We start from the raw sequence: 16,248 nt of genomic DNA on the forward strand, positions 1-16,248 counted from the left end.
TATATTTAATAATAATATTTATTTAATATATTATTACATGTTTTCAAAAATTAAACCACCAAACGCAGTTTCAATTTTTTTTAAAACTGAAATCAATCTCTAAATAAAACTACCAAACGCATTTTCAGAAATAATTCAAAAATGAAAATGAAAACGTTTTCATTTCCATTTTCGTACAGAAAACAAAAACGTTTTGGAATCAATTCCAAACGCACCCTATGTTTGTTTCTTGTATTCATCGCTGATTCTGAATCATAATTCATAGTTTTTTATAGTATTTTTCTCTCAAAAAAATACACGTAAAACGAGAATGATTATGAATCATGATTCTGAATACACGAACTAAACGTCCACTAAGGTTTCGTTTATTTTACCGATTTGAATTTAGAATTTGAGTTTTGTTATAGTAAAAAGCTTTTAAAAAGAGTCACGTCTAATTTTTTTGCTACAGTAAAAAGCTCTCACATAAAGTTATATCTCAACTCGAATTAAAATCTCGAATCAGCAAACTAAATGGGCCCTAAGCTTGTGTTTAGAGTAAGGATCCGTGTCATGATTCGGATCATGGTTCGTGGCTTGCTACAATATTTTCTCTCAAAAAACACATGTAAACCGAGAATGATTCTGAATTATAGTTTTGAATCCATGAACCAAACATTCTCATACTCATACTCCTGTTTTAAAATTGAAAAAAAAAACAAAAGAAAACTCAAAAACCAAATCAGATTTACGGGAGGACCCAACACAACACAACCCTAACATCTTCATCCTTCTTTCTCTGCCGCTCACTCGCCGGCCTTCCACCACATCTCCGGCCACACAAATTTCGACCTTCTTACTCCGCTGAATCAACCTCTGCTTGAAATGACGGCCACTCTTCCAACTGGTAACATTTCGACCCTCTCCGAACAGTAGATTTCTGATTGTTTTTCTTTCTGACCGGCCCCTTCCACTCTGACCGTTCTGAATATGGCGCGAAAGCGGACCACACCGACCTCCTTTCCCCCTCTGATCCAACGCCGTCGAAATGTGGAGCTGTCAAACATAGAGTCAGAAAATAACTCTGAAGGAATAAGTGCGACTCCACCCCAACCAGCTAATGACAACAACCAAACACTCTCGACACCACCACCATCAATGCTAACCACTCTAAACACAGTAAAAACACCACAATCACGACCTTGAAACCATCAGTAAGATTTTGCCACTTTACTAAAATTTAAGTTTAGTTACTTGATTACAAATGCAGAGTTTGAGTTTTTCTTTGCGGATAAGTTAGATTATAATTCAACTCCCAAGTCACATGCTAGTCTCAATTTGTTCATAATCTTTCCACTTTCATGCCTATAAAATTGTGAATTTTCTTTTCCGGTAAGAAACAAATAAATTGAGAAAAGGAAACCAAAAATAAGAAAATCTCATAGAACAGCCCACGATTTTTTAGTTCCATTGGTATTGAGTTGACAACTCATACCTTAGTTATCTTCTGGAACCTCAGTCGTATACGTGTATGTATCTTAATACTTTTTCTCTTTTTTTTTTTCTTTTTTTTCAAGAAATATCTAGGACTAGATACATATATATTTATATTTTTATGTATACTGTCAATAGGTACACAAATAAAACATAAAAATTTGTTTATTATGTCCAAATAATATTCTTTTCGTGTAATGTGGTGCTTTGTAGTTTGTAGTGTACCATAATTCGCAGTATCGACTATCGATAAGCAATGTACATCCCTTCATTTTGATATGTGGTTTCTTGCTCAGACATGTGAATTTTGATGTTAAGGCTTAAGATTTTGATCAATTGGTACATATAATATGATTATTGCAGGCTTGCAATGTCCCGCGGCCTAAATTCAAATTATCTTAGCAGTGCATGAACTTTAAATGTAAGATAACAACAAAGCGTGTCTTGAGAGAAACTGTAAAAGTTATTAGTAAAGCCTTAAGTGATTAACCGGATGGGATGCAATAGTTCATGGACTCTCAATTCGCCCATCTTTTTTTTGTTCCCAAACACATTAACATGAGTTTGATGGAAATGTGGATGTTGAGATGCCGTGAGTTCGTAACGATAAAGAAAAAAGAAATTTAGTTCATCATAAACGGCATACCAATTCAATACTCTCTAATGGAACATGCATTGATAAGTGGACTCAATTGTGCCGCTTATCCTGACGAGTGGGAAAAAATAGGTAGTGACGATTTCCTAAATAGAAACTTTTCAGAGAAGACAAAGATAACAATAAAGGACGTGAAAGTGAAATTAGAAAGCATGGTGATCCCACCGGAAGAAGATCATAACAAAAGGAGGAGACGAGGCGATTTGACTAAAGAAAGAGATTATTCAATCTGCATAAAAGACAAGTTAAAGATGACGGTGTTGTATTTTTTATGCTCGGTCTTAGTGAGCAATGAGAAGGATGGCACACACATTGATGAAAAATGCCTTGCAATTGTTGACGACCTAGATGCTTGTCGTGTCTTTCCATTGGAGAGACATTCTTTTAATTATTTGATGGGTCATGTGGATAAGTTAGACTTGTTAAAGAAGTCTTTCAAATGCTTTTGATACAAAAAAGGATCAGCAAGGGCGGGGTTGTCCTGGGTTCATTCTGCCACTTATGGTGAGTAAATTTTACTTAAATGTAAAAATTTAACATCTAATTTGCTTTAGATGTTTTATTACATATGAATTGCAATTGTTAATTTATGTAGTTATTACCTTTCAAGTGTATCATGACCCTTTCACCAGAGTTTACACATATGAGGGACGATATCACAGGACCCCTATCAAGAATTTGTCGATGGATAACAAAGTATAAGAAAAAACAGACGCCAAAGTTAGAGCACATTATGCAAGTAGTAGGAGATACGATGGTTGGTATCATACATATTAGGTTTTTTTCCCTAAGTAGATATTGGTCATTAATTCTAAGTTCTTAAGTTGCAAGAAATAAAAAGCATCCTTGTGCCGACCACAAAGGAGTTGTAAGCGCGCACATGTAGGGGTTTGTTGCTCATGTAAAACCCCCAATGCCATTGTTGACCAGTGGATGACCCTCCTACAATCCGGACCTAGTATATACTTTGAGGACATCTGGCGCAATGATGTAGAAAGTTGTCGTTACTTTCTTCGTGATAGTGGTTTGATGAGGGAATCCGTGTAGGAGACCGAGAGGAAACTCAAGCTGTTACACATGAAAAAGTCTGTGGAGAATACCAAGACGGTGGTCAAGATATTATAGATGAGGGAGTTCGTGAGGAAGTCCCTACAGATAATACAGCAAGACCTCTGCCGACTACAACATTTGGGGATTGTATCAGGATGATATGTGAGCTTAAGGCTCATGTTGATTGTAAGGTAGAACGAAACTAGTTGTTCTTTGATCAGATAAAGGCGATCGATACATGGCTTTTTAACGAGGTAAATCACTTATCGAATAGGTGACGTTTATGTTCTTTTCAATTTTTATCTTATAAAATATGCCCCTAGTACCTTTATGCAGCATCTTGAATAGGCCATGTATGGAATTATAAAGAGGCCGCGAAAGTATCCCAACGTATTCAACCAAGACAGGTTTGTGTTGGATGATCTTTTCATACAATTACTTTTGTTGAAGTCTAAAAATGAAAGGATTGATGACGATATTATGAAGTACGTTCATGGCAAGCTTCCCAAACTAGAGAAATCTTGGAAGGGTGCAAAGGCATTGTATTTCCCTTTCAATATCAACGATACCCATTGGGTTGCGGTGAAGGCTGACTTTATTAGTCGAGAGTTTGTTGTTTTTTATTCTAGTTTGGGATGCTATACGGACAAGGTTATGGGTACACATTTAGCGTCATTTACAAAGATCATTCCCTAAATACTTCGTGAATCGGGATCTTTCGAGAAAATTGAAAATCACCTCAATAGACCGTGGCCATTTAGATGCCCGCGCGGTCATCCTCAAAATTCTACGTAAGTGTACTTTGAATTCTCATTTTTAATATTTAATTGAATTTTTTTAATTGTAGAAACTAAAATATATGTTGTCTAAAACATGGGAGATTGCACCGTCAACACAGTAAATGATATTGAGTTTGATATGCAAGACATGTCGTTTGAAACAATAAATGATGACTTTATCGAGTTCTACCGAGAGAAGATGGCGGTCGAGATTTACCATAATGATTGGCTCCCATGATTACACTAAATATAACATTTTTAATGTATATTTAATTGATGACTTTTATAACTTTTTTTTTGTTTGCTCAAGAATGACTTTTACAACTTTTTTTGGATGTTGAACTAAGTTACAGTATGATTTTTAAATTTTTCTTACCATTCAGATTGGTACTAGTAAGAACGGTTAGAGATGGCTAATGACATGTGTGGATTGTGTTTTTTTCTTACTGTTCAAATTGGTACTAGTAAGAACGATTAGAAATTATAGTATGATTTTTGAATTTTTCTTACCGTTCAGATTGGTACAAGTAAGCACGGTTAGAAATGTCCGAGATACAGGTGTGGATTGTATTTTTTTCTTACCGTTCAGATTGGTACCGTTAAGAACGGTTAGAGATGGTTGAGAGACAAGTGTGGATTGTGTTTTTTTTTCTTACTGTTCAAATTGGTACCAGTAAGAAGGGTTTGAGATGGCCGAGAGACAAGTGTGGATTGTGTTTTTTTCTTACTGTTTAGATTGGTAACAGTAAGAATGGTTAAAAATTATAGTATGATTTTTGAATTTTTCTTACCATTCAGATTGATACAGGTAAGAACAATTAGAAATGGTTGAGAGACATGTGTGGATTGTGTTTTTTTCTTACCATTCAGATTGGCACTGGTCTGAACGGTTATTGAATTTCTTTTAAGTTTATTTATTTATTGAAGTTTAACAATGATTTGTCATTAGTAAACATGTATTTTATTGGTTGAAATTGATAAATTATTTTGATTTTGATTAATTATTAACAAATGTTGATTAATAATAAAGAATAATTGAGTTAATCAGTGATAAACATGAGTCAATCAGTGATTGACTGCTGAGTCAATCAATGATTGACAACTGAGTTAATAAAAATGACCATTTTTGTAATTTACAAAACTTTGGCTGTTTATGAAAAACATCCTACAAAAAAGGCATTTTGTGTTGAAATCCCTTATTTTTATGGGATAAAATCATGGGTTAATTTTAGTCCTTAAAGTTTGTCCTCAATTCCACTTTAATCTGTGATTTTACAAACGTCTCACGGTTGGTCGGTTTTATTTTATTTTAATTTTGGTCTTTTCATTAATTATGTATTAAAATTGACTGAACTCTGTGTAAATTAAAGACTAAAATTAGAAATAACAAAAAATTTGAGATTATTTGTGGAAATTAGCTTTTATTTTTTTATCTTATTTTAGTCTTTAAACTTTATATGTTTCTAATTTTGGTATCTAATTTCTACAAATTTCATCAAATATTTAACACTAAACTAACAGAAGGAACGGAGTTGAAACATAGTAAAACCTCATAGACCAATTGTGAGACGTTTTAAAAGTCATGGATCAAAGTGAGATTGAAAGTAAACCTTAAGGACCATTTGTTAGATTAACCTTAAATTTTTTTTAGGTGAGGATAAAATTATTTTAGTACCCTCTATTGTTATGAAATATCTCACTAGTACCTTTTGTTTTTAATAATATTAAAATGATACATTCATTTTAAAAAAAAATATTCTTTTCGTACCATGAGACTAATTTTTAGGATATAAAATGTTCATTATATTCTTCTCACTAATTAACAATAAACTAGTAATTTTTTAAAAAAATCCTAAAAGTACTTAACATTTAAAAATTAAACATTACTTAAAACATTTAAAAATTAAACATTCAAAACAAATTAAAATGTTTTCAGAAAATATTTTTAAAGTTATTAATTTCTATTTAATTGATGAACAAATCAGAAAATATTTAATTAAGAAAAATACTGTGAGAAAAAAATTCGCGGCTTAACAAAATAAATTAAGCTCAAAACCGATTGGTCCAACTAAATCTAAACTGACTGCAATATCAACCAGGTTAGATTGGACGAAATATTTTAAAAACGGATCTTTAATTGGATTGGTTGCAATATAATTAATATAGATTGGATTGGAAATATCATAAGTATTTTTTTTAAAGAAAAGAAACCTATGGATAAAACAAATGTATGCTTTTTTTGTTCATTGTGTAGAGATCAACAAATAAATTTGAAAGATTTTCAATTACAAGGTATCATAATTAGACTAATCTAAATAATGGCAACGTAGTAGTCTTGGAAAAACAACCCATAACCTACCTCTCATGCTAGCTAGGTGTTAGTTTTTACAATATATTTAGAATTTACCAAGTCGTGTGACTTTTAACGCATGTTATAGATTGTTGTGATGCCCCTACAGACTTGAAAGAAAGTGACTTAAAATGATTAATTAAGGTCCTGTTTATTTCACTAATTCGAGTTTAGAATTCAAATTTTGTTATAGTAAAAAATTCTCACACAAAATCACATTTCAACTCGAATTAAAAACTCGAATCAGCGAACTAAACGGACCCTAAATGTATGAAAATCTTAATTTCTGATACAACAGTCTTTTTTGGTTATGCGTGAGAGCCACTAGCTAGATGAATGTACACTAGCTTTTCTAGTTACTGATGGGTATTGACTCTCTATAATGTGCACTTAATTGTTTAATTTGATAAAAAGTTCTTAATCCTTCAAATTAATTAACGTAAAGATATATAAAAACTTCTCGTTATTTTTTTATATTAGTACAAAGAATAAGTACCCATGCAGTGAAATTAAAAGTCACAAACTTTGTTAGCAGCATATCCACAAATTTAGTGAAAAGTCACAAAAATTCTGAATTACTGAATATTCATGGCAACAGCTCGACACATAATAATTTGCATTTTATAAATTTATACATTAAGAAGTTTTTATCCCCAACTAATTGATTAAATTATAAATACGCACTACTTTCTGTATATTTTTCCTTATAAATCTCAACTGTAGCATGGTAATTACATGATATTAAATATACAACATATAATTAACGCCATAGTAAAATATTTCTAAAACATTTCACCCAAATAATTACAAATGTCGATCCTTTCGCATAAGATATAAACTAATTTGTTCCCCGGGGGCCAATTAATTGTAAGCCTAGGGGGCAAAAAAAAAAAAAGAAAAAAAAATCCACAATTGCATGTCTTCGTGGCCACATTGACCCTTTGCTAATACACAAAGGTTAAATTTAAATATTCATTATGATAATGTAAACTATATTTTTACTTTTATTATTATGGAGATTCTTTTGTTTGCCTGGCGTGCCGGTGTCAGATTTTTTTAACTATAAAATCTGCTTACTTTTTTATTTTTACATGATTTTATGTAGATTCAACGGACATAAAACCAGGACCTACCAGCATGTTAGCGTACCGGAGAATGTCCCTTATTATTAAGCCTGACTTGTATTTAAAGTATATAAATTCAGGTCCATTAACAAAAATATTGAACCAGGAAAAAAGCAAAAAAAAAAAAGAAAAGTAGAAATATGGACTTTAGAGAGAAGAGACGCATTGCCGTGGTTATAATTGTGCCAAATATACTCCTCCTTGCAGTAATTGTGCATGCTAATTTTGACATCTGAGGTGATGAAGAAATTCAAAGGGGAGCATAGAGAAGAACATGACAAAAAAGTTAATTCCGAGATTGAAGTACAAAATGATACATAAAAGAAGAGAGCATGCAGAATTCAAATTTTTGTAACAAATGGTAAGAACATCGCTTAAATGAATGCGCGACATCTATACTGATATTAGACTTCGCCCGTTGTTAGGCGACCTCTATTAGTTACATCTAAGTCATAATCACATCAGATTGAAAAAACATGTATAACAGATAGTTTTAAGTACATATCTGATGGCCAAAAATAAAGAACTATAGGTAGTTTATTTTTTCTTGATCTTACCGCATAAGCACCCTAACAATAATAGCATCAGTATATGTATTAGTTTTAGAAGTGTGATGAGACTTTATCTGGAAAATTTTTGTTGTTTGCATCACCTTAGATCGATTCTTTTGAATTAATTACTTTTGGTTTTTGGATTATTTTCTCTTTTTCCTCGTCAAATTTTACCGCTTAATCCCAATTTTCCCAACGGCAATTAACAACTTAATAACCTATTTATAAATTTTGCAGTGATCATATGAGCGAAAAAAAGTTGTTGTTGTTCACATTCGAAATGTCAATAATAATTAATGTAGCTCATTTTTCAGTAGAACGCCTTATTCTCCAAACAATATCTATAATAATATTGATTCGAGAGTACCAATTTTTTTCGACTAATTAAACTCCAGGTTTTGAAGCTTTTGTTCATGCATGGACGCCCAAATTATACATATATATATTATATGATGCAATTTCTTCGTAGATTTATTTGTCGATCTTGACTGTAACGTCCAAGATCTATTCATAATTGATGAAAGCTAAACATAGGAATTTCAAACTTCAAAATAATTTTGGTGTTTTTTTTAGTTAATTTCTAATAAAATTTTTTGACGATTTGTTACAAAAATTTGTTCTTTAATTGTATTAATTAATTTCTTATAGGTTTATGATGCAACTATAGATGCTTTTCAATACCAAGGGGAACGATGTGAAAGGAAAACATCAAAGAACATATGATGTTTGCATTATTGTTATGACGATGATGTTAAATTAGGATGAATCTTGATGATAGGACATTATGTTTATGAGTTTATCAATGTTTGAAGTTTGGTGCAAGAAAATTTGTTTCAATATATATATATTTTTTTTCCTTAGTTGTCCGTTAATAAACTTCAATTTTATTGTGTCTGTTTCGTAAACATTTTTTTCCCGTGACCCTCTGAACTATTATTTTATCATGTATGTATTTTCTAATTAATTTTCTATATTTACCCACTAATGATCATGTGTCTATATATACATAATATTGAACAAAAATGCACGTTTTGGTTAAAATGTGAATATATAAGTTCATTTGCAGCTTTGCTTAATTTTCAAATCATATATTTATAAGCTGCCTTACTAACCTTTCCTTCGAATTTGCCACTACTAAAAAAAAATTCTTTCAAACGTGCTCCTATTTAAATTTCTTTTTTATATTAATCATTTTCTGACAATAAATATTATTTTAAATACATTTTTTATATTTTTTCCATTAATTTCCTTGATAAAATAAACTTTCTCAAATATACCCCTAGCTACTCAAACATTGTTTTCTTGCAATATTTTGATCTAATACTATTTTCATATAATGTGCCCATAAATAAATTACTGGCTAGTTCAATATCCCCAACAAACTTTTTTTTTTTTTTTTGGGTTCTTTTTACTTAGAATATACGTACTATAAGAGAGAGCGAGAATTCAATAATTGAAACAAATATTTAAAAAGAATTGACATCCAATAACTAAAAAAAAAAAAACCAACAAACTTAACACACGCGCACTAACTTTCAACTAGTAATATTATACGAAAACACACAAAGGTACAAAACAAGAAGGTATAACTTGCCTCCCTCTAAATAATAGTGATAAGAGACACCACATTACTAAATCAATAACAACGGCCCCACATCCAAACCAACTTGAAGATGGACCAAGCATCCTTTTTGATGAATTATTTATCTGCCCCATATTGCTAAGTCAACAGCATTTAGCAGCCCTTGGTCTACAAATAGCTAGACACAACAAAGATGGTAAAATAACGACGTTTAAAAACTCGTTCTAAAATGAATTTATTTTTTTTATGAAAATAAAAATGAAAAAATTTACAATCTCAGACAGAAATTATTTTTAAAATGCGTTTGGTAATTTTATCTAGAGATTGTTTTCAGTATAAAAAATCCTATTAATATATATATCTCTGTCTCTCTGCTCGAGAGAGGAGAAAACGAAAATGAAAAACGACAAAAATTTGTTTTTCATTTCTCTCTCATTTTACACTAAACCAAAAAATCATTTTCATTTCTGTTTTTTATTTTTATTGTGTCAAACGCTGTTTTGAAAACGTTTTTATTTTTTTTCCTCGAAAAATGTAAAAAATAAAAACGAAATCAATTCCAAACACGCTAACAATACCTGTTTTTTTTTTTTCTCGAAAAATGTAAAAAATAAAAACGAAATCAATTCCAAACACGTCAACAATACCTGTTTTTTTTTTGTAATATAATCATATCATATTATTGCCACATTATATTATCTGTCAAGCAGTAAGACTTAGGTGTTCCCCAGACGCCTCTTCCACCTCAACTTTCTTATACACAAAACAATTCGCCGCCCAAACATAGGCACACAAATTTAAAGCGCTCAACCCCGCCAACAGCCAGTAAAAGTAATGCAAGTGGGCACGGTTGATGTTGTCGCCCAGCCACTCCGCGCCGCCGTGCCTCGAGCTAATTCCCTGAACGGCCGATATAATAGCGTTGCTAACGAAGTTCCCGACGCCGGTTATGCTCATGTTCGCCGCGGCTCCGACGCTTCTCATGGCGTCCGGCATTTGGTCATAGAACAGCTCCTGAAGACCAATGAAAGTGAAGGCATCGGACAAACCGCACAGAATGTACTGCGGAAGTAGCCACCAAATCCTCATAGGCACTGTGGCTTTAGGGTTGTCCATAAGGTTGTACTCCTTCACAACGCTTAGTCTCTTGGCCTCCACTAAACCTGGCACACAAGTTTTGCAAAAATGAGCTTAAAGATAAATACTTGTGGAATTTTTACGATCGGAAATGTCCTTTTTTTATTGTCGGCCGGTAAGAACTGTTGTTTTAATTTTTGAATCGATTTTTCAAACTGTCTCACATGCAATTATACGTCCTGTAAATTTTTAACGTGCACACTTGCGTATTAGACCGTTACAAAACTAATTCAACAGTTTTTATCGTAAAAGTTTCCAGTAGTTTTGTAAAATGAATTTTCAAAAATTTTACACTGCATGCACACGTTAATTACTATGCATGGCACTTGCTATAGAAAAAGGGACGTCTAGAAAATTTCTCAACCTGAGACGATCATGTTGATAATAGAGAGGAATATGCCGGTGCCAACGCGCTGCAACACGGTGATGCCGGAGGGGTGGCCGGTGAATCGGCGGGCGATCGGGATGAAAACGCGGTCGTAGATGGGGATGGTGATGAGGACGGTGAAGGTGACGAAGCCTTGGAAGGAGGCCGGGGGAATTTCGAAGCTTGATCCGACGGTCCGGATGAGAGTGCTGCCTTGCTTGGTGAAGTAGGTGTTTAGGAGGGTTTGGACGACGGGGAACATCAAACAGGTTAGCCATATGGGAATCAGACGGAGAACCAGCTTCACTTCTTCCACTTGGTTCACTGAGCACAGCCTCCATGGGTTCTTCACCTTCGTTGAGGCTTCCACGTCGTTTATGATCGTTGCCTTGTCCAAAAATCTGCACTTGTTTTTATGGAGCGTTTGATCAATGAACTTATGTAAAAAATATGATGGAATATATGATATGATAAAACAAACTATATATATTCATATTAATATGATCATATATAATGCAATAGTCCGTATTACGTTCTTTTATCTTTTCTTTTCTTGAAAGAAAAAATTAAGCTGAGAGACGAAGGATTGAAATTAACTTTCGGATTTATGTAACTTGAAAATTTGACTTCCAACCATTTTTTTTTTTTTTTTCAGTCAAAACTGATCAATTTACTTAAGTCACTATCAAAATATAACATATACATTATTGAAGCTATATATATATATATATATATATATTTACAAAAGAAACACCCGTTCAATTTAAGGTTGGTTTAATTCCTATACTTAAATCCATTATTCTGATTCTGTTACAACTTTTTTCATCTCACAAAGAATCTGGATTCAAAAATTTTCTCTTACAAAATTCCCGTCAATAAATCTGAATTACTGACTTGAACACGTGACCCAAACGGACCCTAAGATCCTGTAGACAAGACTTAATTAATTGTGATTTCGTTTATTTTGATTCTCATATTTTTCTTTAATCGGGTTAGAAGAATATATACTAATTTGGGGCCCTATGTGATTAGCCAAAAAAAAACTAAAAACTAAAAAAAAAAAAGGCTTAATATGTGGTTCTTCACCTTTTTTATGAGGAAAATTTCCCTCATCGTAAAAGGGTTAAAGAAGATTAGCGTTACCGATTAAATGATTAGTGTAATTCTTTTGTATTAAGTCGTAACAGTTACTATTTTAAAAATTATAAGTTATTTTTAAGCATATGGCAAATAAAACACTATCATATACTACTCCAAACAAATGTTCATGCATGACCAGATGTGCCTATAAAAAAAAGAATATGACAGATGTAATTCTTCACGATAATATTATTCAAGTTTAAAATGACAGTCGGTTACGATAGAATGACTAACATTAACAGTGAAAATGACAGTCATTTATTGATATACCTTTTAATATTTTTTATATAATTATTATTAATAAGTGTACATAACAGTCGTTTATTGCTATATGTTTATAAAACGACTTCTAATTTTTAAAATAGTAACTATTATGACTCAATATAAGAGAATTACGTTAATATTTTAACTGATTACGATTGACACATGAACCCGTTAACTAACAGAGATTTGTCCCTCATTTTCAAATTAAGGGACTACAGACAACTCCAAATAAAAATTGAAAAATTGGGAGCCTAGGGTTTAGGTTGCTTGCACTAGCGTGAGCGAGTCCGCATCCATAAACAAGTGACACATAAAATATTTTTATTTTACTGATAAAATTTCAATACGCTATTCAATACATCGAGTTTTGCATAATGTGAGCAGAGTGCAACGTGGCATTATTAGTGCCTTCAAGTAGCTAGACGACAAGTTTAACTTCGCGATTGTGGCACCTTATACTTATGGCATGTGGCACGCGCATAGCAGCATAATCACCACAGGAAAAAAATAATAATAAAAAGAAAATAATATTCTTTTTCTTTTTTTTTTTTACTTTTTTTTTCTTTTGTTGAAAACAATAATGTTCTTTTTTCTTCTGCTGAAAAATGCGGCCAAAGTTTTCTTTTTATTATTATTTTTTTTAAAATAAAAATGTTTTAAATCTCAGACATAAATTATTTTTAAAAATACATTTAGTAATTTTATCAAGAGATTATTTTTAGTGTAAAAAAACTCATTAATATCTTTTTTTCTCTCTCTGCTCGAGAGAGGAGAAAACGAAAATAAAAAATAAAAAACGACTAAAAGTTATATTTTATTTCTCTCTTATTTTATATTAAATTAAAAAATCATTTTTATTTCTATTTTTTATTTTTATTGCGTTAAATACTATTTTAAAAACGTTTTTATTTTTTTCTTAAAAAATGTAAAAAATAAAAATGAGATCAATTCTAAACAAGGTCGTTAGGTTTTGCTTTCGCTTCCGACTAACAATCTAACTATTACTGCACTTGGTTAATTTCTGTTGATGAAGACAGGAATGGATGACAAATATTTTTGAGCATTCAAAACAAAATAGTTTCCTACATAACGAGTACTCCTAACAAGAAAATAATAATACTAATAACAAAAGATTCAATATCAATAAATTGTTTGTTGCATAAAAAAAAACTATACACTTTCATACATTTTAATCCTCTTACGAGTTTGGAGATAAAAAATCATGGGAGATTTTTATGAGATAAATTATCATTTTAAGAAAATAAGAAGAAGAGGAAATCAGAAAAGTATAAAATCTCTGATTGGCACACACACCAACGCTTATCATCTTTTGCGTTTAGGAAAAATTCAGTCGGTCCATATGTAGTGTAGTATATAATAAAGCTTTCAGTGAGCTTTGCCTTTAGCTACCCAAAAGTTAAAAAGAAAAAAAGAAAAAAAAGAAAAAAAAGAAAAAGAAAAATATATCAGTAACAAGTAAAGTTATTAGGCATCATCGGTGATGTTCACTAATAAAATATAGTGAAAGTTTAGTTCATTGATTTAGAATTATAATTTAAAATTATTATCGATTTATATATATTTTTTAAGAGAGAAAATATTATAATAAATTATAAATTATGATTTAAATTATAATACGAATACGACGCACCATAAATTTCACAGCATGAGATTCATAAATAAAATTTTATTTTTTATTAGTGATAGTGTTTTATATTAGCGGTGTTCTAAGCATTTTTTAACGGTGACTTAAAAATGTTTTGAAGGACGGAGGCAAATACCTGAACTGATGTGTACGAGCCAAAGTCCTAAGTTTGTTAGGTTGCCCTTCGAATTGGGCATTCCCGTAGTAAAGACCCCAATTATTACCATCTCGGGCTTCGTTCAATTTCCACTTACGAGCCGCAGCCACAAACACCTGCGCCACCGCAGTGAACGGGCTGCCGAGGGGGAATTGCGTCCGATACCTTCTGATTCCCAACACAAACACCCCAAGCGCCACCGCCATCGCCCCTGCCAACATCCCAAACCCTGTCCCCCACCCAACATTATCCTGCAATGCAATAATAATAAAACCAAAAAAAAAAAAAAAAATGGTTTTGAACCATTCGGAGTTAATTGGATAACTCTCCTGTAGATTAACAAAATAACTAATTAAATGAACGAAATGTTAAACTACTTAGGAGTTAAAAGTTGAAAACCATCTTTTTATTTTTTTATTTTTTGTTTTGCTTATGTACATTTCGGAAAACAGAGCAAGTCTAAGTATAAACACATATCATATGGTTCTAAGAACAGAGTTTTCTCGCGCTTAAGTTACTTGAAAATTATTCCATTCTTTACTTGGAAAGAATTTGGGAAGAAGAAAAGTTGCTTGTGAAAACATATATAATAGTTGTTTCGAGCATAATAAACAGAGTTAAAGAGTTAATCTAATAGTCTTGGTGAAACAATATATATATATATATATGTATATATATAGTAAAAAGTAAGAATTACCTGCACATAAATGACGGCAAATATGGCGAAAGTGGCACCAGTGACGATCCCCAAAGACCACCAATTGTAGAAGGAGCTCTTGGTCTTCTTCTCCTCAAGCGAATCTTCTCCGAATTGGTCTGCGGCGAAGGTAAGCACACATGGCTTGTGCCCTCCTTCACCAATCGAAATTGTGTAAAGCGAAACAAAGAAAACCGCTTTCCTGTACTGCCGAGGAATCACCGACACTGATAAAGATAGCATACTCATCCCCTGCAATATATACACACAATTCGTTATATTTATTATATATTAGACCATTTACCGATTAGATTAGAATTAACTAATTATAAGTGAAATTGCTGATCAGAGTTTAGTTGCACCGTGCAGTAGATAATGGAGGCGAAAAGAATGGTCTTGAAACGACCGAGGAAGGAATCGGCAACAAAAGCACCAAAGAGAGGAAGGAGCGAAGTGACGCCGACCCAGGTGTTGACGTTCTTCGCCGCCGTCGGGGTTGGCTCGCGGAGCTCGTTTGTGAGGTACATGATGAGATTGCCGTTCAGCCCATAGAAGGCAAATCTCTCCGCCATCTCCACAACTTGAAGAAGAGATCAAAGATATTATATAAAATCATGAGAAGAATAGCATCATATATAGTTATAAGCAAGCGGAATTAACTGACTACTTACAGATTATGAAAATGGCGGCGTTCCAGCCACCCTTGGGGGGTTTCTGCTGGGGTATTGTACTACTGTTATTGGTGGCTTCATGGCCGGTGTTAATATCTGTCGTTTCTTGAGTTTGATCAGAGCAATATTCCATGACCGGAGACTTGGGAAGTAACAAAGGGACGTTGTTGCGCATCTGGTAATTGTTCTTGTGGGGTTTGGTTTATTTATTGATTGTGACTCTCTCGGACATGGTTTTGTAGGACGAGGATTGTTGTTGGAAACATTGATTTTGGTTTAATTTATTTAGAGTGTTTTTACATTTTTAAAGGATATTTAGTTTATGAATTTAGAATTATAATTCAGTTTATATCCGAATTACTCCAAACACACGCTAAGTAATACCGGAGGTGAGATGATTATACTTGTATATGCTACATTGTGCATCTGCTATTCTGCTTAGTTTATTGTTTTTTTTTAAATTTAATTTATTTATTTTGTCGCTTTTTGCTCTTGAGAAATTTTAAATGAGGCAACCACCGATTCCTGTTTGGCTAAATCAGACGGAATTTGTGTTTCAATTATATATATATATATATATATATATATATATTTTTTTTTTTTCCC

General features: G+C 32.3%; 1 protein-coding gene across 1 annotated transcript; it reads right to left on the reverse strand.

Moving 5' to 3' along the window:
* Positions 1-10,266: 10,266 nt before the first annotated feature.
* On the reverse strand, positions 10,267-15,799 carry LOC21406713 (protein NRT1/ PTR FAMILY 5.4). The gene is made up of 6 exons (XM_010097670.2): positions 15,643-15,799; positions 15,334-15,551; positions 14,972-15,223; positions 14,254-14,525; positions 11,066-11,469; positions 10,267-10,727 (listed from the first exon to the last, which is right to left on the reverse strand). The coding sequence occupies exons 1-6, from the start codon at positions 15,773-15,775 to the stop codon at positions 10,267-10,269; spliced, it is 1,740 nt and encodes a 579-aa protein (XP_010095972.2). The 5' UTR covers positions 15,776-15,799.
* Positions 15,800-16,248: the final 449 nt, after the last annotated feature.

This window comes from Morus notabilis, unplaced genomic scaffold, assembly GCF_000414095.1.
Source record: "Morus notabilis unplaced genomic scaffold, ASM41409v2 Scaffold179, whole genome shotgun sequence".
In the NCBI taxonomy this organism is placed as follows: Eukaryota; Viridiplantae; Streptophyta; class Magnoliopsida; order Rosales; family Moraceae; genus Morus; species Morus notabilis.

What these genes read in the sequence shown, in the direction of transcription:
- LOC21406713 (XM_010097670.2), bottom strand. Translation starts at nt 15,775, where the DNA reads ATGGAATATTGCTCTGATCAAACTCAAGAAACGACAGATATTAACACC. An exon ending in TTGCCGTCATTTATGTGCAG is followed by an intron (nt 14,526 to 14,971) that starts GTAATTCTTACT and finishes ATTGCATTGCAG; the next exon opens with GATAATGTTGGGTGGGGGAC. An exon ending in TATCAACATGATCGTCTCAG is followed by an intron (nt 10,728 to 11,065) that starts GTTGAGAAATTT and finishes CTTGTGTGCCAG; the next exon opens with GTTTAGTGGAGGCCAAGAGA.